Source organism: Mustela erminea, chromosome 2, assembly GCF_009829155.1.
Source record: "Mustela erminea isolate mMusErm1 chromosome 2, mMusErm1.Pri, whole genome shotgun sequence".
NCBI classification, from domain to species: domain Eukaryota; kingdom Metazoa; phylum Chordata; class Mammalia; order Carnivora; family Mustelidae; genus Mustela; species Mustela erminea.
In genome coordinates this window covers 57,338,481-57,363,119 of record NC_045615.1, presented here as the reverse complement: position 1 = coordinate 57,363,119, position 24,639 = coordinate 57,338,481, and the positions used below count along the sequence as shown (strand labels likewise).

The 24,639-nt window shown below is 37.4% G+C and overlaps 1 protein-coding gene across 2 annotated transcripts in view; it reads left to right on the top strand.

Moving 5' to 3' along the window:
• Positions 1–8,580: 8,580 nt before the first annotated feature.
• The window catches only part of EIF4E (eukaryotic translation initiation factor 4E), a 44,405-nt gene continuing 28,346 nt past the window's right edge, over positions 8,581–24,639 (top strand). Inside the window, exons 1-2 of one of the 2 annotated variants that reach the window (XM_032332967.1) lie at positions 8,581–8,607; positions 9,597–9,643. In XM_032332967.1, the coding sequence (XP_032188858.1) occupies positions 9,626–9,643 (18 nt within the window). In that variant the 5' untranslated portion in view covers positions 8,581–8,607; positions 9,597–9,625. Of the gene's footprint in view, positions 8,608–9,596; positions 9,644–10,257; positions 10,330–24,639 lie in introns of those variants that run through there. The other variant, XM_032332966.1, reaches the window with a different exon arrangement.

Here is a 24,639-nt window from a genome sequence, read left to right as displayed (position 1 = left end):
TCCAGAATAAAAAGGAAGAGAACAAAGGTAAAGCCGATGAATAAGTAAATACAAAAACTGGTGATTAAAAATTATTAACAATATATTCTCTTCATTCCTTTTAACACCCAATACTAAAGAGTTTGTGTGACCTGTTATGTCAATATAACACTTTTAGAGAGCAGTGTGAATTCCGATATGTATAAAGAGTGAACATTTTGCTTATACTTTATAAACTGTTTAATTCCCCTGCTGAAAATTCATCCTGAAGGAATCATCTAAAATATGAAAGAAATTTCTCATGAATGTATGTACTGGAACATTATTCATAATAGGAGAAAGTGGAAATAGTCTGAATATATAGCTATAGGGAATTGGGTAAGAGAATTGTAATATACCTATTCAGTGGAATATTCTGAAGTTACTAATGTTACCAATGTTGTGATGCACTAGATGGGACACAATATTACTTATGTAGTATTTCTGCCAAAAACGTACAATCCAAAAATGTTGTATCAACATAATAAGATCACAATAATCCTACCAGCACTGAATGTCAAACTGTTGTAAGGAAACAATCAGATAAACAAAAGTAAGAGATAATCTTCAAAACAACTATTCTTTATTCCTCAGAGTGTCAATATCTCAAAAGACAAAGAAAAACTGAGAAATTGTTCCAATTTATAGAAAACTAAATGGACATGACAACTAATGCCATTCATGATCCTGGACTGGAAAAAAAAATTCTATGAAAATAATTATTGGAATAATTGACAAAATTCAAATATTTATTATATATTTTTGATAAAAGTATTGAGTTAATACTACATTTCCTGATTTAATTAATTGTATGGCTTTATAAGTAGATGTCTTTATACTAAGGAATACGCTGAACCATTTAGAGATTATGTCTGCAACGTGTTCTCGAATGACTTAGAAATAATTGAAGATTAAGAGACAAGGCAACATTTTAATGATCAGTGGATTTCGAAGCATTTGTGGAAGTTTACCATTAAGACAGTTCTGTAAGTTTGATAAATTTTCAATATAAAATGTTCAAAAATGTTATCCAGTCTGTAACCAATGCTCAATATGCAGTATTTTCAACAAAATATCATGTGAAAAAATACCAAGTTCAAAATTGCATGTGCCCTACAATTATAAAAGCATAAAATGTGATTTTATGCTTTGGCATGTTGGATATACTGGAGTAGAATAGATTTTCCTTTAAAAAGTTTTTTTCTTGAGAATAAATGAAACAAGATGGGATTGGGAGGGAGACAAACCATAAGTGACTCTTAATCTCACAAAACAAACTGAGGGTTGCTGGGGGGAGGGGAGTTGAGAGAAGGGGGGTGGGGTTCTGGACATTGGGGAGGGCTTTGGTGAGTGCTGTGAAGTGTGTAAACCTGGCGATTCACAGACCTGTACCCCTGGGGATAAAAATATATGTTTATAAAAAATAAAAAATTAAAAATTAAAAAAAAAATTAAAAAGTTTTTTTCTTGGGGCACCAGCACTCAGTTGAGTCACTGTCCAGCTCTTGGTTTTGGCTCAGGTTGTGATCTCAGGATGGTGGTATACAGACCAAGTCCAGGGTTGAGCCCTGCCTTGGGCTCCATGCTCAGCAGGGAGTCTGCTTGAGCTTTCCCTCTCCTTCTGCCACTCCCCCTGCTCTCTCTCTCTCTCTTTCTCTAATAAATAAAAACATCTGTGAAACACTTTTTTCTGTGCGCCAGGGTGGCTCAGTTGGTTAAGCGTCTGTGTTCAGCTCAGACTGTGGTCCCAGAGTCCTGGGATCCAGTCCCACACTGGGCTCCCCGCTCTGAAGGGAGCCTGTTTCTCCCTTTCCCTCTGCCTCTCTCTCTGTGTCTCTCATGAATGAATGAATAAAATCTTAAAAAAAATAAAATTTTTTTTTAATATTGTTTGTTATATATATATTTTTTTAAGATTTTGTTTATTTATTTGACAGAGTAGGCAGAGAGGCAGGAAGAGAGAGAGAGAGAGAGAGGGCAAAGCAGGCTCCCTGCTGAGCAGAGAGCCCGATGCGGACCTCGATCCCAGGACCCCGGGATCATGACCTGAGCCGAATGCAGAGGCTTTAACCCACTGAGCCACCCAGGCGCCCTGTTATATTGTATTTTAAATGAAACCACAACATGAGATTAAATGCATTTTAAAAATCACCAAGGGGAAGAACTATAAGAAATGAAAAGAAAAACAAAATAATTTTTAAAGTTCCAGTTCTTCTCCAAGGTTCCTTAACCATCTTGAAAAACAAAAATTTGTAGATTCAAACTGATTTACGCTGTTGTTCCAACCCCAAAGTGAAGTCTCAAAAAGTCCAGCTCTTTTTAACTTAAAGCAAACAAATTCACTTTTGGGTGTGGGTGGGATTTTTTTTTAAAGAACTAAGAACCAAACTTTTGAGTAATGTTATCTTCTATCATATATCTGACTTAATTTCCCAAAACAGCAACATAATTCCAAGTTTATCAGTACTTTATTATTTTATTAAGACTTTATTTATGTGTTTATTTGAGAGAGATTGAGAAACAAGGGAGGGGGAGCAGCAGAGAGAGACAAGCCAACTCCTCGCTGAGCACACAGTCTATGGGGCTGGATCTCCCCAACCTGAGATCATGACCTGAGCCGAAACTAACTTACTGAGCTGAAATCAACTTACTGGGCTGAAACAGATGCTTAACCAACTGAGCCACCCAGGCACATTTCTTTTGTCAGTACTTTAAATACCTTTACCCTCTAGGCAAGTTTAGAAAATAGCATGAGTTTCCTATATCAAACATTCCCTTTTCAGCTTAAAAAACAGTTTTATTGTGGTATAGCCTTACATAGACTGTAACAATGCTTTTCAGGACAAAAATAAACAGAAGTAATAAGCTAAAATATTTTAGTATATGTGCTGCCGAAGTGAGCACAGCTAAAATATTTTAAAAAGCTTTCACTCAAGGATTTTCAGTCAAGTAATGTTGATTGCTGTGGCTTTCAAATACTACATTTAGCCAATTTTTGTAATTAACAAAACACAATATTTTCCCCTTGGCTTTTCAATTTTGACAATGGCTGCTGCTATTTCCCTATATATTTCCAAAAATCCTTTCCAGAATGTAAAAATTAAGCTCTAATAAAATGATAATATTGTGTTCACTCACCTTGCCATCTTACTTCATTGTAAAATGAAATAGTTACATTTAACTTTCATCTGAATAAATTCTCTCAAATTAACAGGAGTGGCTGGAAGTATATAAGTATATAAGGAATAAATTTTAAACAAGGTGAGATTATCTCTTTTAAGGTGTCTTTTCCATAAATTACCTGGCAATTAAACTAACAGTTTCAGAAGTCTGCTGAAAATTGTATTTTGTCATTTCCCAGAAGTCAGTTTTCACAAACCAAATATATCCAGTCTGCTAATACCCATATCTGGATCCCCCTTAAAACCTGATAACCTCAGGTACTGATATGATAAACTATAAACCCTTGTTTCTTGACTTTCCATTTCAGAACACTAATGCTGTTGGTTAATTTGTACTAAATGCATCTGTAGAGCTGGCAAAAGGTCTCCCCAGAGAGTGTGACTTAGTGATTTATTTTTTTCAAGATATAAATGGCTCTCTTTGAGTATTATTAACATTATTTTATAATTTATATTAATAAAACAATAATCATGGTTTTCCACTAGCTACTTGAAACACATAGTGTCATATCAGAATTTTTAGTACATCTCATGTTTTTAAGCAACTTCCTGAATGAGGTTTGTATTCTTAGGCTTTGAAATGAGAGTTTAGAGATAGATAAGTCAAAAATGTTTATTTCACAGGTCTCTAAAGATACAGTTGGAATAGAAAGGCATGTGGCAAGTCTTAATGAAGGCTGATTAACCATCCAGACAATTCCTACAGATTGACATTTCTTCAGAGAATCATTAGAGTCTGAGGACACAAAGAAAATCCAGTCTGCAGGGGTAGCTGTTTTCCAAGCTCAGAGACTGTAATTATAAAAAACTAAAAAACTTTGTACTATTTAAAAAAAAGAAGGGGGAACTCTGGAGTGCCTGTCTGGCTCAGTAGGTAGAGTATGTGATTCTTGATCTTGGATTCATGAGGTCAAGCCCCATGTTACATATAGAACTTAATGAGCTTACATTAAAAAAAAAAAAAAGACAAACAAACAAACAAACAAACAATCCCCCCCAAAACCCAACTTTTTAAAAAGGACTCTGAGCAATGAAACTATTATGGATCTGAATATTAGTGTTTCCATATCAGCCCCACATTTCTACGAATCAACATGGGAAGATATATTTACCATATGATTATGAACCTGGAGTCAAAGCAAGGTGAATCCGTTGTATGATTAGTGTCCTCAAGAAATCATCTCTCTCATCATCTCATCAACCAAGCCTCAATGTTAATGTTAATTAGAGGTTGCTTTAGATTATATCTGAAGTTAATAGCAGATTGAGGAACAATCAACCAGGGATCCATATTTTAGCACCAGAGCACCTTATCTGCAGAAAAATACTAGAGACAGATCATCAAATATTGTTATTCTAGATTTCTCTTCTACAGATAGCAAGCAGACCATCTGCCACCCATTAATACATTTCTTTCTTTAGACAAATTCAATGCAGGCATTTACTCACATATGTGGCAATGACAATTCAGTCATGTCTCCCTGGGAGTTCCACTTAAACCTCTGAATTTTGGGTGTTTACAATCTTGCAGGTTACTTCTAAATACTATAGATTCCTCTCATATGTTTACATTTTTCTTAATTTCAGTTTTAAAAGGGAAATTAAGGTAGATCATTTTGGGAGCTACCTTATTGTTGCCCAACATACTACTTAATATGGATTTTTCACATACTCTTTGCAGATTATTTCTTTCTCATTATTTCAGACAATTTCACTTACTAGGTGGTCCAGTCACAATCCAGTCAATATTATATAGTGTTAAGAGCCCTGAAAACCAAACTGTGTTTTTGGGAAAATTATTTAACTGCAGTTTCCTTATCTATCTCAGAATGTTGTTTTGAAGATAAAGTGAGGTTATTACTGTGGCAAGTAAACTGAGTAACATGGGGCTTGACATATAATAATTTTTCTATTACTTACATTATTTGTTTTGAGGCTAGAAATTTTACATAGTTTTACAAATTATATTTGAATTTTCCCAATATTTGTTAGCAATCTACCTACAAATCATCAAAAAGCTAATATTTTAATACTGGATACCACCTATAATTGGTTAAACAATGTTTTATATACCCTTGGGTGTTGAGCTGGGGTAATGAAGTATTCTGAAGAAAAATGAAGCAAAGTAAGGAGATAAAAAGTAATGAGCATGCTAACTTAGGTAGGGTGATCAAGGAAGTCTTCTCTGAGGAGATGGCATCAGAACAGAAAACTGAGTGAAACAAGGGAAGGAACTGTGACTGTCCCATTCATTAGATGAATTAGTGCTTGTTATGGTGTTTGCTAGCTGCATCCTTTTGGTTCTTAGTCACACTTCTTTATATGGGTACTGAACTATTTATATTTCTATGACTTAGGATGCCAAGCAGATTTTACAGTCCAGGAAGGAAGTGCCTGGGCTTTCCATGTGCTTTAAATATCTGCCAGTGATTACACATTTCCCATTACTGACTTAGTACTTCTTGAATGGTTTGTCAGTTCTGTAAATGAACTTAGTATTAGAAGTCCTTTGAAAAGGAACAGGCATTTGGAAGAAGCTATCAGAGGAAAGCCGCTATGGTATGAAGGAAAGAATCTTGAGTCAAGAGAATTGGGTTTGAATTCCAGCTCACCATTGGCTGTGTGGATATGTCCCCTAACTTTAAGGCATTTGTTCTTTACCTATAAAATGGGGATGATAATGCTTGATTCACATAATTGTTGTAAAGTTCCACCAAACTAATTGATATGAATAATACTTAGTATGTTATATGAAATCAATAAATGTTACTTGAATTTGAAAGCTTAGAGTATCCTTAAAGATAATGGTCTGGGGTTGGTTCTCTGCATAAAAGAATTCTTAAGCATATTAGACTAAACTAAGAAGTAGTAATAAGAAACTTATGTTACTACAATATCCCAGTCATAACAATTATAGTTAACATTGAGTGCTCACTATGTTCTAAGAACTATCCTAAGAATGTTACATAGATTAAATCATTTATTTCTCACACTAACCATACAAGTACTATTATTCTGCCCCTTTAACTCATGACAAAATTGAGGCTCAAAGATGGGGCTCCTGGCTGGCTCAGTCAGAAGTGTATGTGACTCTTAATCTCATGGTCATGAGTTCAAACCCCATGTGGAGTCTACTTAAAAAAATTTCTTTAAATGAGGCAAAAGGAGATTAATCTGCATACGGTGATATAGTAAGTGGTAGGATTGGGGTTATGAATTAGATGATTTGACATCACAGCTCATTCTTAAATTTTATTAAACTATACAATTATAATTTAAAAGATTATCTTGTCTGAAGCCATCATCTCAGGCCTTTCTTTAAGGAACATCACTGTAGAAAGTGACATTAAAAAAAAAGATAGAGTTTATGGTATGACCAAGTTTAAAAAGAGAGTGAATAAGGTTAAAAGAAAAAAAAAAGCAAAAAACCAAGCCTCAATGTTAATGTTAATTAGAGGTTGCTTTAGATTATGTCTGAAGTTAATAGCCAGCACTGTAATATTAAGGATCATCTACTTTATTATGCAATTTCATATCTTGTTTGAAGATCTACTCATTTTAAGAAAAATGGTTGCTTAATACTGACCAGAGACTAAGAAAGACATCTAAGAAGAACAGATTGTCTAAAATTCCAAGTCCTTAAAAAAAAAAAAAAAAAAAAAATCCCAGAGGGTGAAACAGTAACATTTTTTGAGGGATTGGTTGTAACAGATGTGATCAGTTTGAACTGCAGCTGAACAACATCCAGTAAAACAATGATTCTGGCTATCTAGAAAACCTAAATAAAGTTCCAATGACAAAGAGGTAAATAAATGAAAAAAAAAACCCTGATGTATTCTATCAAATTATTTAAAATATTTTACCATGAGTTAAATCTATAAAGGCTGGTAATATACCAGCTTGTGGAATATATTATGTAGGAAAAAGATCATGACTATACATGCTAAATGATAACCAATCATCCCAGGCTTATAAGTAACAGTTACCATGATACAATGCTGGGTCATTAGTTATGTATTAGCTAATTTGATGAAATAAAATAGTATTTCAATGCTATATTCCATTTCATACATTTCTTTATTGCCCTTTCTTTTTCTTAAATATAAGCATAAATATGGTATTAAGGTAACAAATGTAATTTTTTATATATTAATAACTAAAGTATAACATTTCTACTCTGCACAATTCAGACTGACAAAAACAATACAATCACATAAACACATAGATAAAAATCTAATCACCAAATCTTTGACATGGTAGAATCTAATGGTGATATTAGGCAAAGACACACGAATGTGCCATAAACATATGTGCCATAAACAAACTGTATACAAAATGGAGATAAATTAAGCTACAAAGAATAGGAGCATATATAAGTATTATAGAAGTACTGAGATGATTCACAAAAGTGGAGAGATTTTTAATTGAGAAAAGTTAAAAAAATGGAAGCTATAATTAAAGTTTTAGGAGTATCACTGGCTTTCAGTCTCATATGGGGACTGAAGTTCCCTTAATTTTTTGCTACTATCTAGTAGCACTATGAAAATACATCTATGCTATCCCCTCGAAGAAGATAACCAGATACTACAGAAGATATCACTGAGATCAACTGTAATTACTTTGGGTAGTATAAGTAACAGTAGATAGTTTCCATAAGTAGAAATTCATTTATTTACTCAGAATTTCATATACTTTAAGCCTGCTAGAGGTAAGCTGATTGGAAAAAAGCTTTCATTAATCACCTTTGACATCCAGGGAAACCAAAGCATATGAAAAGGCGATGGTTTTGTGTGTACAGCCTCAATTATGTGTTAGTCAACTCAAGCAACCATTATGTACTCAATAATAGGTATGACACAGCTCTGGACATCAGCAACACTAAAGCAGGCAGGCACAGGCAGCCTGCTAATACTGATGTTTCTAGTGTTGACATTCTTAAGAAGTATGGAAAATAATAATGATGTCTTCCTCATTAGAACTTTATAGCCGTGTTCTTTTAGATTTACCTCCACTTTTTATTAACAACCAGGCTGTGCAGAATAACACGGTCTTAAGAAATTACAGCAGAATGTCTTAAAGGAAAAGGAAATGTACGATGCCGGTGTAGGGATAACTGCGAGTGATTTTTGCGAAAATAACAATATATTCTTGAACATAAAGCCTCTGTAGAAGGTAGCTACAGTAGTAACGAAAAAAGTCGTCTTGAAACTTTTTAAAATTTTAATTCCTTAGTGTACATGATAATGTAGCAAAGTAAACAGAAAAAAAAATTAACTTGTTTAAGAAAACATTAGGGGAAGCAGCTTATCCTTAGGGAGGCATGAGGTTGCCTTATTATTAAGTAGTTAATAGAGTTCGATGCATTTTCAAAGCTGGTTACAATCATTACCACAGCACACCCTTGTGAGGTAAGTGTATTATCATCTGTGGTTCATAAATGACAAAGCTGAGGCACTGAATGATTAAGTCACTCGCCTAAGGAGAATGAGTCAACGTCAAGAGTCATAGTTGACCGACCTAACTTCTTCCGATCAGTCCAGGGCTCAGTCAGCGGGGCCCAGAGTGGCTTCCCTGGCTGGCACCTGGACTTCGGCTATTTTCGTTCTCGTTAAGCAGACTAGTGGGACCGAGAGGACAAAACTTTCAAATAATTTTTACTTCTACTCAAGATTTAGCCCTGAGGTCTTAATCTCAGAATTTGGGGCAGGAAAAGCTGTCGGGCGCACTCTCCCTCCCCCAATCTGCGGCTAGTGGGTACTGCGGGCGGTTCCGCCACCCCCTTTCGCAGCGATGGCAATGAGTGACCACCCTCTTTAGCAGAACAGGGGGACGGGGGAGGGTCGGTTGCTTTAAACAACGACTCTCCATCGCCGCCTCTTTCTGAAAGCAAGAGAAAATGGTGGGAAGTCAAACAAAATTTAAATAAACAACTTGTCCTCGGACCCCAACTAAGCAAATGAAGCCTCATTGTGCGTGCTGAGCCTGCAGTTCCCAACTTTCCGGGGAAGATGGGCGGACAGGGCAACAAAGGGCCCAGCAGGCATGCCTGGCAGTAAACGCGACAGCAGCTATCCAGGCGGAAGAGCACAGGACTGAAAACCACCCTCCGCCACGCTAGGGTCCGCCGCCGAGAACCGCGAACCCGACCCACCAACCACGTGACCAGTCCTTTTCTTTCTTTCCTTTTTTTTTTTTTTTTAAACTTCTTTGCCCTTAAAAAAAAGAGGGAGAGCGAGAGTGAGCGAGAGAGACTCCACTTCCCAGAAGCCTCTTGTTACCCACGCAGCCGCAGTCGTGCGCAGGCGCCGCCGAGCCAAACGGACACGTCCGTCACGTGGACAGTAGCCGGCCAATCCGGTTTGAATCTCATTTTTTTCCTCTCACCCCCCCCCTTCAGGAGCGGTTGTGCGATCAGATCGATCTAAGATGGCGACTGTGGAACCGGTGAGTATTGCCTTTGCCCCCCCCCCCCCCACCGGTCCCCGCGCTCCGTCTCCCTTCGGACTGGGGGACCCCGCGGGACGGCGTTCCCGGCGCGCACGCTACTGCTTGCTGCCCCCTCCCCCTCTTCTTGGGCCTGACCTCTCCGCGGGCAACTGGGGGCGCCCCGGAGGCTGGCCGAGGCGGCGTGTAGCGCACACGTTCTGGTGGGGGCCCGAGAGCAAGGGGAGAGGGGTGGGGGAGGGGCGGCACGGCGCCTCCTGCGGATCCGTGAGGTGGTCTGCTAGGGTGGAGAGTGATCGGGATCCTGGGCAGGGTGTGTGGGGTTTGTGTCTTCAGGATAGAACGGCGCAGGACTGGCTCGAGCGGGTGCCCGGATCCGCAGGGAGGGTGGGTGGCGAGCCGGCCCGGAATGAGATGGAGGAGGGAGCCCCGGGGTAGCCTTTCCGTCCCTCTCCCCCTCCCGAGCTCCAGCCTGGGGGTTCGTGTGCGAGGCGCGCGCGGGTCTTTATACCGGTGGGCCGAGGGGCCGGTGGGCGCGCGTTGCTGGAGGGTGGGTTGGGCGGGAGTGGTTCCGCGGCACGCGCGGAGAAGCTTCGACCTCGCTGAGGGGAGCCGAGAGGGGCGAGCGCATGTTACTCCAGCGCGCCCGAGAGTTGCCGGGGTTGGCGGCAGGGGAGGCGAGAAAGGTTTGGGGCGGGGAGGAGAACCTCGTGTTGCGCGGTAGAGCTCTCAGAGTAGGGTGGAAGGTAGTGGTGGTGAGAAAGGGGGATCACATTGTCCTCTCCCCTCCATGCTTGATACTGGGCTGTCATGGAGGAGGGAAGGGGGAGGAGCGAGGCCTACAGATCGCTGCTGCTGGTCTGGTTGCCGGCCGGACCTGCTGCGTTTCACACGCGCCTGTCTTCCATTCATTCATCGTTTTCCGCGCAGTGCGCACGTCTCGAGAGAATGCGGATGGGTCTTGATCCATCTGTTCTTCCAAACCTTTATAGTCTGAAATATTTCTAAGACATAGTTTATTGGAAATAGGAACTTAACTTTTTAAAATCAGTTTTTTGTTTATTTTTCCTTTACCTATTCTGTCGCTTTCTTTTCAGTTTAGGCACCATCTTAAACTTAGTGAAGCAAGCCGATCCCAGAACAGTAATTTGGTAGTTAACCGCCCGAAGGAGAGGATATCTTGGTCATGTTTGGTTTTGCCGGCACTGGCTCACTGAAACTTACAGGCCTGTGTTGCAGTTTTAGGAATGTCACATCTAAGTGAAATTTTTTTAGAGGCATAATGGACTGTTTTAACAACTAGAAGACCTTTGACACTCTGGAAGCAGTTCTAGACCTTGGTTGCTAGATATTTTTGTGTATCTTTAATGATAGTTTGTGATTTTGATAATGATTTAACCAGTTTGTTTAGACTTTTTAGAGACTTTTATAGCTAGATGAAAAATTAGTCATGGAAGGCTTGTAGAATACAAAAAGACTTATTCTTTCATTACGTTGGTGTGAACTATCCTTACCTTGTTGCCAGAGTTTACGGCAGTTCTCTTCGGTTACTTGTTCTTCATTGGTGCGTGTTTTCATTTATGTTCTGCAGAACTGTCTCTTAACTTGCTGATACACTTAACTAACTTTATAACATTAATGTTACATAAAAAGATAAAGGATGAAAATGAAAATACTCCCTTTTAACAGGTTCCCATGTCCACTTTTTACTGGATCTGCTCTCCTCCCTACTGTTACCAATATCATTAAAAATCATTACAGCGAGTAATAGGGGCAAGGCTGAAACCTCTAAGCTGTGAAATAATGATGTATCCTGTGAAGTTTAAGTAACATTTAGGCCCTTTGGATTTTGCAAAGCTATGCAGTTTTCTTTCAGCCCCGCAGAACAGAACTACAAAGTGTTGAAGGACTATTTTGAGTCAGTGAACATTTATAGTCTCTTATGTTTAGGAGGCTATACCAAATGTTTTTTAGGATACAACGTTATACAAAATGTGATTCTATACCTTGTTCAATTTAACTTTTAAGGAGCTTAATTCTCAGTGATGTGGTGGGTGATACAGTATAGTATTCGCTCTGTTGCTGACAGAAGGAAACTTGGATAGTGCATTTAAATTTAGGGAGTAGGGAACCTAAAAACCTAAAGTGTGTGAAAGTGGAAGGCCAATAGTAGTTTGAAGATGTATGTAAAATACATTGACATGTTTATTTTTAGTGAGAATGGCTTTTTTTTTTTTTGCACCTTTAATGCACCTTTTTCACAGGTTATTCTTAGAATTCTTTGATGATTGTAAATACTGGGAGGTGGTTGTTTTTAAACTGCAGCTGGTTAGTATTGATTGTAGTTGGTGTTCCTGCTGAAGCCTACAGAAACCATATTTATATTTGTTCATTGCTATTTCATCTAGCTTGTGAGTTTCCTTACTGCTTTTTTGTTGGGCATAATCAGTAAGCACTTAAGGAGTCATGGGCCTTTCCTGCTTGTCCCACCTTTCGTAGATATTTGGGAGATTTTTAACGATGGAAATGACATAAAATATCAGTCATTTTCTGTTTGATATTAGTTGATTTTTTTCAGATTTGTTTAAGAGATCAGTTACATAAAGATGTGGTTTACAGATACTAAATTTATTAAGAAGCTTGATAGGGCAAAGTAAAGGAAGCATTTTACCTCTCTGTAGGTAATATGGGAAATTTTTGAACATTGGGATAAACAATGTTTTCCTGTTAGTCTCTTGGCATTTGAACTGTGGCTAGGTCAAAATTAGACTTTGTGGCTAGGTCAAAATTAGACTTAATATTAGTAGTGAAGATGGCAAGGCAGTTTCCCCAGGCCATCTTGCTTCTAGTAGCAAAACGTTTCTTTGTAGCTATCTTCATTCTGCATTCTTCATTGTTGGGCTGGTTTTTGACTTGTAGTTCTTTTTAAAGGGTTTTTTTTGTTTGTTTAATTAAACTGCAGGTATACAGTTTTACATTGTATCTCTTGGGTTTTTAAAACTATGTTAATTACATAACTGGAATCAACTTGGACAGTGGGCTGAACTGTTGTTTCCATTTTTACCCTTTAGAAACATGTTTTGTACTACAAAGAGCTTATTAAAAGTAAATAAGGCTTGGGCACCTGGGTGGCTCAGTGGGTTAAAGCCTCTGCCTTCCACTTAGGTCATGATCTCAGGGCCATGGGATCAAGCCCCACATCGGGCTGTGCTCAGCCAGGGAGGCCGCCCCCCCCCCCCGCCCCCACCTGCCTCTCTGCCTACTTGTGATTTCTATCAAATAAATAAATAAAAATCTTTAAAAAATTTTTTAAAAAGTAAATAAGGCTTACATATATATTGACAAATCTATTGTATATAATAAATTTTTGGTTAATCAGAGACTGTTGATTGACAAGCAGACTTTGCAAGTTAATATTCTGTTTTCACCTTAATGAAAGAACCCAGTATATATATCAAAGTTCATTCATAAACCAAGTAAATTTGGTTCTGGTGTTTATATTTCAAATTTCACTTCATTTTATACTTTGAATTAATACTATGTATAATCATTTGACCTAGAGAAATCCAGTTTAGAGAGCAGTCCTAATTTGTACACTGAAGTTGCAGAGCATACAGTGTTAAATGAATTAGGTAAGCTTAATCCAATTTGGACAGCAAATTCTAGGCAATACAAAAATATGTTGTTTAATATATATAAGGTTAAAAATGTAGTAGAGTACCTGGATATAACAAGGAACTTGTGAAACGGTTACTCTGGCAAAGATAATTTCTACTTTTCCTTCTCTGCTACTACTGGAAATTTTCTTGCTCTTCTGGTACCTGTTAGATTTTCCATCTTTGTTGTAGAGATTTTTGTTGTAGAGATTTTTTAGAGAAGTGGAAAAGAGCAGGGGTTATAGTCTAATTTTAATATGTTTGACCTTGACTGAAATTTCTATGTTTAGCTGAGAAAATGGGAATAAGATATCTTACAGTGATTTTGATTTTCAAGTTCAGTATTCAGGGATGACAGTTTGTTAGTTATGGAGACCTAGGTATACCAAGTTAATAGTCCATGAATGTGTTGCATGCAGGTGTATTCACGCATACGTATACTCACCTTTTCCTCTTTTTTCTCAGAAATTCATGTGGCTGCTTTTTGATTATCATTCTTGGTCTTTGGCAAGAAATGCAAAACTTATGCTGTACAGTCCTGAGATACTCTTCCCACTCCTATCCCTATCATAAAAATCACTAGTGTTTGTACGAAAGTTCCTGTTTATGTCAGGAGAAAAAAAGAAAGGATCACTTTTGTCTTGCAGGTACTTAGAATGTGGTCAGAAAATAAGTTCTTTTTTTTTTTCCCCCTCTAGTTGGAACTTTTGATATATTATTCCACAGAAACAATGGAAAGCTGTGATTTAGTCACATTGTTCAGTAAGTTTCTGTGGCATTAGGACAAATCTAACCAGCATTGAATTTCTAGGGAAATGGATATAGAGTTCTAAGCAGTTGTATTAAAAATGACTTTTAAGGGGTGCCTGGATGGCTTAGCCAGTTAAGCATCTGCCTTTGGCTCAGGTCATTGTCCCAGAGTCCTGGGATCCAGCCCTATGTGGGGCTCCCTGCCTGCTCCTCCTCCTCCTCCCTATACCATCCTTCCCTTCACCACCCCCTCCCCACTCCCCGCTCTGTCTGTCAGATAAATAAAATCTTTGGGGGAAAAAATGACCTTTAAGCAGAACCTGTTTGTAACTGATTTTTAATGTAGGCAGATCTTTATTTCTTAATTAAAATGTAGCACTTATGTATGTCGGGCACTACATTACTTTACATATATTAATTCATTTAATCCTACAGAGCCCTGTGAGGGAGATACTATTGTCCATAATTCAGATGAGGAAACCAGAGCACAAAGCGATTAAGTTACTTTGTGTGACTAACTTGATCAAGATCGCACAGCTAATAAATGGTGGGGTGGAGTTCAAACTAAAGCAGCAAATTTCAGCATATGTGTTCTTAACTGTGACACAGTCTTTCCAGTGGCCATGTAATGTGTTTTCCTTATGTGATTTGGGAACAGTAATTTGATTAACTAGGTATTTTGCTGCAGCTCTAAAAGAAAATGTGTGGACATTTTAGGCTCTTTTGTACTACAGTGTTAGATAACTGATAACTGAAGTACAGTAAGAAAATAGCACTGTGGTGTCTAAATCCAAGGACTAAACAAGTTTTTACACCTAAGTTTATATTTTAGAAACTGGTCCACAACATTTTGGATAGATTTCTGAAGAAAGCAAATGGTCACTTCCCTCCCCCCCTTATTTGCTTTTGGACCCTGTCAAATCAAAATCAAATGATTTGCCAATTAAAATATTTTGCTAGTAAAGACACAGTAAGTTTTTAAGAATTTGTCATTATGGAATTTACTAATAACTACCTTGAACTGTTAGTAATTTTGATGAAAGGACTAAGAGTTAAGCAGTTGTTTTGAAAATGTTTCAGTATAATAATTGCTAGCTTTTTTTTTTTTAACAGATCTATTTTATTTATTGTTTAGAGAGCACGTGAGAGAGAGAGAGAGAGAGAGAGTGCCTGCGATCAGGGGCATGAGCGCCTGTTGGGGAGGTGTGGAGGGAGAGGGAGAGAGAATTTCAAGCCGACTCTCTACTGAGTGTGGATCCAGATGCTCAATCTCATGAGATCATGACCCGAGCCTAAGTCAGGAGTCAGTTGCTTAACCAGCTGAGGCACCCAAGCACCCCTAATGTTGCTAGTCTTAGAAGCTCAGGTGTTTGAGGAAGATAGTAGTAAGACCATTTCTCTGAAATTCAAGGCTTTGCAGTAATTGTTAGAGCTAAAATGTGTATTTAAATGTTTTTAGCTGTATGTTTTAAACTTGTTACTATAAAATGTTGAGGAGAAATTACAGTCTTTCAATACTGTGCTTATTACAGTGACCATCAATAAGATTTTTATATTTATCTGAACTAATGTCAGTGGTTTTTTTTTTTTTTTTAAACATTTTATTAGAGGGAGATAGTGCCAGTGAGGGGAAGGGCAGAAGGTGAGAGTAAGAGAATCTCAAGCGGCTGTACTAAGCATGGGGCCTGATACAGGGTTGATCCCAGGACCCTAGATTATGACCTGAGCTGCAGCCAAGAGTCAGACATTTAAATGACTGAGCCACCCAGGCGTCTCGTGTTAGTGTTCTTATGAAGAATTTTTATGGGGTTTTATATAGTCATCTTAGGGCAACACCTTATGCAGTCACAAAGTCTGATAACTTCCAAGTATTAACTAAGGAAAGAAAATTTAATATTTTAATGGAAAGATGAAACATCTTTTTCTTGTAGTTTTTCTCCCTAATTCTCTTAATATTTTGAGATAAATAATAGCTGGGAAATTCATATTTCAAGTCATTTTTTTCCCCTGTCTAACTTAGAACTCAAACTCAGGCCCTTGGGCCCAAGTTGTGTTACTATTCTATTAAAAAAAAAAAGAAGAAGAAACTGAAATTCAAGACTAAAAAGTCTAAGTCCTTGTTATCAGTAAATCTCCTGCCTTAAGCATAAATTGCTATATAGATCATTTTGCACAAGTAAATTAAATATAAAATTCTGTCTTTGAGGGCGCCTGGGTGACTCCATTGTTTAAGCTGCAGACTCTTGATTTTGGCTTAGGTCATGATCTCTGGGTCCTGGGTTTGAGCCCTGGTTCAGGCTACATGCCCAGTGGGAGGTCCGCTTCTCTCTCTCCCTCTGCCCCTTCCCCCACACATGTGCATGCTCTCTCAAATAAATTAAAAAACAAACAAACAAACAAAAAACCAAAAACCCATTGTTGAAAAGATATATCAAATGATTTATGGGCTGTGGTATGGAGCAATTCGGGTTTTTCTTTTCTTTTTTCTTGTCTCTTCTCTTCATTTGAACTTGTACGCTGTATTTTTAATAATGTTCAGGATTATAAAATCTCGTTTGGATTTTGGCTTATAGGTAATTCCCATTTAGCTTTTCTTTCTTTCTTTCTTTCTTTCTTTCTTTCTTTTTTTTTTTTTAACTTTTTTCTTGAATTAGTAATACATGCTCATGGTCCAGAATTCAAATGGATCCCTTTAGCCGTGAAGTCTATGGCTCCATTATCAGAATAATGTTTTTAAATGCATTAAGTAAAATATTTAGGATTACAAAAGAAACCGTATTTGAAGTACAGTAAGGATTAACTGAGTTAACATGCAGCATTAAGGATGCTGCCTAGCCTAGGCTCAGTCCTATCTCCCCCCCACCCCCACCCCCAGAGATTTTTTTTGTGGGAAGGGAGAGAGAGTGCATGCTAGTGCGCACATGAGTGGGTCGGTAAAGGGAGAGGGAGAGAGAGACTCTCAAGCAGACTCCCTGCTGAGTGCAGAGCCTGTATGGGCCATCGCATGATCATGAGATCACAACCTGAGCTGAAACCAAGAAATGAGGAGTTAAAAGCTTGACTAAACCACGTGGACACCCTGTCCTCTCTTTTTATGGTTTAAAACCTATTTCCTATCTATCTTTCCAGCCATCTAGTTCCCTTCTCCAGTGCATCCGCACTGTTACCCACTTTTTTGAAGATTCTTTTAGATAAGGGCTGTCCAGGAGAACTTCTGTGATGGTAGAAATGTTCTATATTTTTGCTATTCGGTATAGTAGCTACTAGCCCTTCATGGCTTTTGAGCACTTGAATTGTGACTGATTCCACCAAAGAAGTGAATTTTAAACTTCATTTAATTTTAATTTAAATGTCATTTTAATTAATTGAAATTTAATTTGATTTGTCACTAGTGGCTACCAGATTGGACAGTGTAGCTGTAGAATCTAGACCTATCTGGTATAAACATATGCATATTGTATTTGGCTTAACTTTGTAAGGTACAATCAACTATAACCAGTTTGGTTGGAGAAATTATCAAATTTTATCCTAGAGAAACTTCTGTCTGTATTTTAAACTTTCAAAGGGAATTATTTGCGCTTATATGTATAATTAAAATTGTCCTATAGCCTTTTGTGTGCTGTTTAAAAAAAATTGTGAATAGGCAGTACTTTATGTTGTTTGAAATTCAGATTTTGTACAAAAGACTAGTGAAGTCTGTGTCTCACGCTGATCCCATTCAGGTAGATCACTTCTAGACACAGCCAGCATCATCACTTCTTTCCATGGAAATTTGTATGTATATAAGCAAAAAGGGTATATATTCTTTAAAAACAAAAAAAGTGGTCAACTGTATACACTAATCTGGCACATTGTTTTTCACTTTTAATATGTGTTTTAGAGCCTTGCATATCAGCACATAAATCTTTTGCTTTTTTTTTCTGATGGTATGTATTGCATGGTTTGGTCTTAAACATAGTTATTTCTGTATTGTATTTCTATACATTTGGGTTATTTCCAACTATTTGCTAATTCATTTTATAATAGCCTTTTACTAAGGTTCCATACATGAGGTAGTATAGCTGTAAGGTAAGTGTTTTGGCAATAAATTGAAAATTAAAACTCTACTGGTTAGATAAAGTACGTTGTGATTACAGTTGGCTATTAGGCTATAAGTTTTTAGAACTACACCTTTTTTTTTTTTAAGATTTTTAAATTTACTTATTTGACAGATCACAAGTAGGCAGAAAGGCAGGCAGAGAGAGGGGGGCAGCAGGCTCCCTGCTGAGCAGAGAACCCTATGTGGGGCTCGATCCCAGAACTCTGGGATCATGACCTGAGCTGAAAGCAGAGGCTTTAAAACACCTCTTTTTCTAATTGTGATAGAGTTATATGTAAAAAACGTAGAAGATGCACATGTGCATAGGTTTTAGAGTAATACGTTGATGACCTGTGTATTCATCACCTAAGACATCATCATGTCTTTATGATGGCTTCAGTTTCCTTGAATCTCTACTAAAGCCCTACTTGGGGGAACCAGTGGGCAAGATCATGAACATATTCTGGGAAACATAGGACTCCACAGTTGTTATCTAGCAGGTTACGGTGTGAGTCAGGCAAAGAACCTTCAGTTAGGAGAGTGTTTTGTGCTTAGTAAGATGCTTTTGTGTTGTTTTAAGTGCGAGTTCCTCAGTGTGAAATTTGTAGCTGTTTCAGGGGAAAGGGTGCAAAGGAGAGAATGGGAACTTTGTCAACACAGGGTTAAGATGAATTAAGTGTAGTTAAAAATCTGGGCTAGACTAACCATGGCAATCAGTGTTTTGTTTTAAGTGTAGAATAATAAGCATCTTGATCATTACAGCCATCAGATGAAGAATGTAGCCTGAATCACATTGCTCGGATCTGGACCTTGCTCTCTATACCTGGCGCACACCTGTCTTTGACTATGCTCGTGATTCCCTCATCTGACTTCGTGTCCCTTGTTGTCTTATTTGGTTTTCTGTATCATTTCAGTAGGTCACATCTCAAGTAATTTTTTGAGAAAAGATACATGAAGAGTTGGATATTTTTGATACCTGGCCTATTAAGCAATATCCTGTAGTTTGGCTGGGTGGAAAATTCTTTTCTTCAGAATTTTAGTTGTTATTTCAGGTCATCATCTGTTGGTGGCTGTTTAAAGTCAGATATTCTTTTTTTTTTTAATATTTTATTTATTTATTGGAGAGAGAGAGAGCGAGATAGATCACAAGCAGGTAGAGAGAGCAGAGAGCTGAGCAGAGAGCCCAATGTGGGGCTCGATCCCAGGACCCTGGGATCTTGACCCGAGCCGAAGGCAGAGGCTTTAACCCACTGAGCCACCCAGGTGCCCCTAAAGTCAGATATTCTGATGGCTACTTCCTTTTCTCTTTGCTTTCCTTTCTTTTCCTCTTCTCTTCTCTTTTCTTTGTGTGACCAGTTCTCCTACTTCAGCCCCGCAATTTTTTTGTCCCCATTTCACAGTGACATGCTCCACTATGCTAGGTACTCATTGCACTTTTTAATGTAGTAACGCCTATCATCACTTTAGATTTATTTGTGACTTTCATTTCATTTCTCTTTTCTTTCCTCCCTTTAAAATAGTTATTCAGATAATAGATCGCCTAGCGTGGTTCTCTGATTTTTTTTTTTTTTTTTTTTTAGTTTAAATCTTGCTTTCGTTTTCTGTCTTCTGTTTTCTGGGAAATTTTACTTTCCAATCTTTTCTGTCATAATTTCAATTTCCAGATGTCTTCTTTTTTCTCTTCTCTTCTCAGTGTTAACGTTATAGCTTCCTATACTTGTGATGCAACATTTTATCCTTTGGAGGATATAGATTGGTACATATTTTTATTTTTTTAAGATTTTATTTATTTATCAGAGAGAGGGCGAGTGAGCACAGGCAGACAGAATGGCAGGCAGAGGCAGAGGGAGAAGCAGGCTCCCTGCCAAGGGAGAAACCCGATGTGGGACTCGATCCTAGGACACTGGGATCATGACCTGAGCCGAAGGCAGCTGCTTAACCAACTGAGCCATCCAGACATCCCCATATTTTTGAAGGCATTTTCTTTTTCCTGCCTCTTCCTCCAAGTTGCTTATTTTCTTTTTTATTTTTGAACTCATGGCAGCAATCCTGTGAAGGTGGAGGGAGGAAATTGAAGAATCTAGTTATTTTTCAAATAGCTTTTGCCATATTCTCTTTATTTACCTCCTTCTTTCACTGTCAGTTCTAAAGGTGCTTTCTTTTAGGTGCTGCCGGCTTTTGAGACTTTTAGGATCTAGCTATATATATTGATTAGTGACCACTTGTCCATCTGTGTTCCAGCCCTTTTCCTTTTTTCCCTGCTCTTTCCATAGTTGTGGGCTTAGAAAAAAGTTGTGGGATTTTGAGAGGGAACAAAATTAAAATCATTTATTTGAACATTTGAGTACCTATCATGTGCTAGACACTTCTGAGTGCTTAACCCAGCTCTCCTTTGAGCTTAAAGTTACTGAATTACTAAATAGCAAAAAAGAAAGAAAGAAAGAAAAAGTAACTTATTGTTGCATTCTGGTAATAGAACACAGTATTACAGTTTTTCTCTAACTAGGCAGATAGTGCCGGAATAGTAAACTTAGCAAGTAATTGACCACTTTCATGTACCCAGGAACCAGTGCCTTCAAGTGCGTAGAAATTATAAACCTAGTAAGTAATTTGCAGAATTTATAAATGAAAGCTATACAGTTCTACTGAGGAATACAGTGGAGGGCTTTAATAAAATCATAATTTGCTTTTGGGAATGATTCAGTATTGGAAAGATGTTAATTTTTCCTGAATTTAATGCTTAAATTTGGTATATACTGAATCAAAATGCCAAAATCATTGCAAGGGATGGGGAACTATATGCTGAGGTCCACAAACTGGCCTTAGTGCTGTTCTTGTGCGGCCTGCTAGCTAAGAACATGTTTTGTATTTCAGAGGGTTGTAAAACAAAACAGAATAAGTGATAGAAAGATATCAGCCTAAAATATTTACTCCTTGACCCTTTATAGAAAAAGTTTGCAAACTCCTGCTTTATAAAATGATTATAAAGTTTATTTGAAAGGATAAATAAATGAGAATTGGCAGTACATTTTTAAAGAGAAAAGAGGAATGGAGAACTTGACTTAAAATGAGAAAAAAATATTGAACAAAGTTAACTCTTAAAAATGTATTGGTGTAAATAGGACTGACAGATCACTGGGACAGACCCCCACCCCCACCCCCCACATCCCTTACCTGAGTGGAACATCTGTTATACCAAATGAACCTACATTGACACATCATTGTCGTCTGAAGTCTCTAGTTTACATTAGGTTTCACTCTTGGTGATGTACAGTTTTTGGGTTTGGACAAATAGTGTCATGTATTTACCATTGTATCATACAGATTCAAGTATATATTTGGTTTCAATAATTTTGTTGTAATAAATTTGGAACATTTAGATCTGTGTGAAGAAAATAAAAGTCCTTTGTAATCACAACAACTAGGTTTTCTTTGGTAATATTTTGGTTTTTCTTGTTTGTGGGCTTTTTTTCCCCTTACCTCATCTTTTATCTCTCTTTTCCTTTATTTATTTATTTATTTATATTTTAAAGATTTATTTATTTACTTGATAGAGATGGGCTTATGAATGGGAGGGGCAGAAGGAGAGAGAATCTCAAGCTGATTCCACAATGAGCCCGGAGCCTGATGTGGGGCTCCGTATCTCAGGATCCTGAGATCCGGGCCTGAGCTGAAACCAAGAGTTGAAGGCTTAACAGACTGCACCCAGGTGCCTCTTTTGCTTTTAAATAACAGTATTTTTAAGAAGAATTTTTGATTCACTACAAAATTGAGAGGAAGGTAGAGAGGCTTCTGGTATTCTTCTGTATGCACAGACCCCACCCCCACCCCCCACATCCCATACCTGAGTGGAACATATGTTATACCAAATGAACCTACATTGACACATCATTGTCGACTGAAGTCTCTAGTTTACATTAGGTTTCACTCTTGGTGTTGTACAGTCTTTGGGTTTGGACACATAGTGTCATGTATTTACCATTGTATCATACAGAAGGAGTTTCACTGCCTAAAATCTTCTGTTTTCTGCTTATTCATCCCTCCCTTCTAACCCCTGGCAACCACTGATCTTTTTACTGCCCCTGTAGTTTTGCCTTTTCCAGACTGTCATATAGTTGGAATCATTCAGCATGTAGTCTTTTCAGATTGACTTCTTTCACTTAGTATCATTCCTCCGTGTCTTTTCACGGTTTGATAGCTCGTTTCTTTTTGCGCAGAACATATGTTAACCATGGTTTATTTAGGACTTCTTAAAAAGTGCCTCCCCTCCACTGGAAAAGCGAAGTGGTTCTTGTTTGTACAGTTCTGTAATCTACCTTTTCTCACATTTACATTAGCATTTTTTTTAAAGAATTTATTTATTCATTAGAGAGTCAGAGATCACAAGTAGGCAGAGAGGCAGGCAGAGAGAGAGAGGGAAGTAGGCTCCCCGCTGAGCAGAGAGCCCCATGTTGGGCTCTATCCCAGAACCTCGAGATCATGACCTGAGCTGAAGACAGAGGCCTCAACCCACTGAGCCACCCAGGCGCCCCTTACATTAGCATTTTAAAATAATTTTCTAAGCATCACATTTAGTGTGAACACCGTAGTAGATCTCTTACTTTTTGGTCATGTTTTGATATATGCTGACTGTACTTTTTATTTACTAACATAAAATACACAAAACTGTTAGTGTCATGATACCTTTTTTTTTTTTTTAAAGAAATCTGAGAAGTATAATTACTGAGTTAAAGAATAAAGCTCTTTTTATATTTGGAAGCTTGTAGTTCATTAACTTAAGCTCAGTAAGTAGAAGAGTATAACGTACTCTGTAAACCTGGGGACATTTGAAACTGTGACTGTCTCTAGTTTTCTAATTTTAAAAAGTAATATAGGTTGATTTCTTCTGGAAGATAATTTAGATATTTTTGAAATAAGAAAGGACAACTCTAATTTTCTTGGTAAAATTATTGTTTTGGGGCCCTGGCTGGCTCATTTGGTGGAGCATGACTCTTGATCTCAGAGGCATGAGTTTGATCCCCTCCCTGGCTAGAAATTAAAAAAAAGAAAACTAGTTTATATCACAATTTTAATCTTTAACTTTTAACATTATAGAACTTCTAAAAAACATGTAGAATTTAGAAAATTCAGCTGTAAAAAAGCTGCTTACTTGTTTAACTGGGACTGTAAAGATTTCAATCAGTGTCATGAAATTTTAGTTACAATTTTAAAAGGAATAAACTTTAAAAGAATCAGAAGATAAATTCTTCAAAATGTTTGCCTTACAGATTGTAATTATGAAGCTTTGAAGAATAGTTGAAATAGAAATTGCCATGCTACTGGAACCAGTGTAATTTTGTGCAGTGAAAATGCTTGTCCTTACATGATTTTAATGTTATTTGGAGCACTTTTAAATTTTGTATAATGTTTAACTCCTATAAATTTCCTTAGTTGTTATAATGATGAGTCTTTATATATGAGTCTTTTGGTAGTCTTTGGTTTAAGTAGCATTGACATTTAAGTTTTATCATTAGCCTTCTTATACTATATCACACATGTTTATTTTTTATGTCTCTATCATCACATTTTCCTTTCTGAATTTGGAATCTTCTCCTAAGCTACATAAGAATGTGCAGTGTAATTTGGCTGACAGATTTCAAATGAAACAAGATGCCTCCAAGTCTTTCTAGTAAATGGTTAAAGATAGATGCATCCAAGTTTTAAGAATTTTATTCCATAAGGTCAGAAATTCAAGTGTGGCCTGTAGGGAATTTTTTTTTTTAATATTAGTAAAATGTGGTTAAGTATATCTTGCTGTCTATCCAGAAATAACCATTTTTAGCTATAGAGCTGCAAAGTTAATCAACTCTGTTCAACTGAAAAGTTTAGTGCTTGCTAGTCATTAATTTTAGTCAGGTAATTAATTAGGTTATTGTTACTTAAATAGATTGAACAGCTATTAAATTTTGCAGTACTTATAGGTATGACACAATTTGTACAAATCCTCACAGCTCTTCCCTTCTATACCTCAGCTTCCAATATTTTTTGTTGTGTAGATGCCATTTTATATCAGTTGAAACGAATGTTGCCTGGGTGGCTCAGTGGGTTAAAGCCTCTGCCTTCGGCTCAGGTCTTGATCCCAGCATCGGGCTCTCTGCTCAGCAGGGAGCCTGCTTCCTCCTCTCTCTCTGCCTACTTGTGATCTCTCTCTCTCTCTCAAATAAATAAATTTAAAAAAAAATTTTAAAAAAGTACTGTCTTTTGAATCAGAATTGGTATTTAGGGTCTCATAGTCCTTTACATGAAAAAGATTTCTCCATTTAAACAGTGCCTTAAGCTTAAAAGGTTTGTATTTTGCTAAATCTGCTTATGTTGTTTTTCCACCTCGACGTTTTGGTTTAGAGCATGAAAGTCACTATTTTGATTCTTCATTACAGACAAGGAAGAAGATCTGCAAAATCCACAGCCTCCTCTTTTGTGAAGAGTGATGTCAATTAGCTGATATTACTTTAACAACCGAAATAATTGATTTA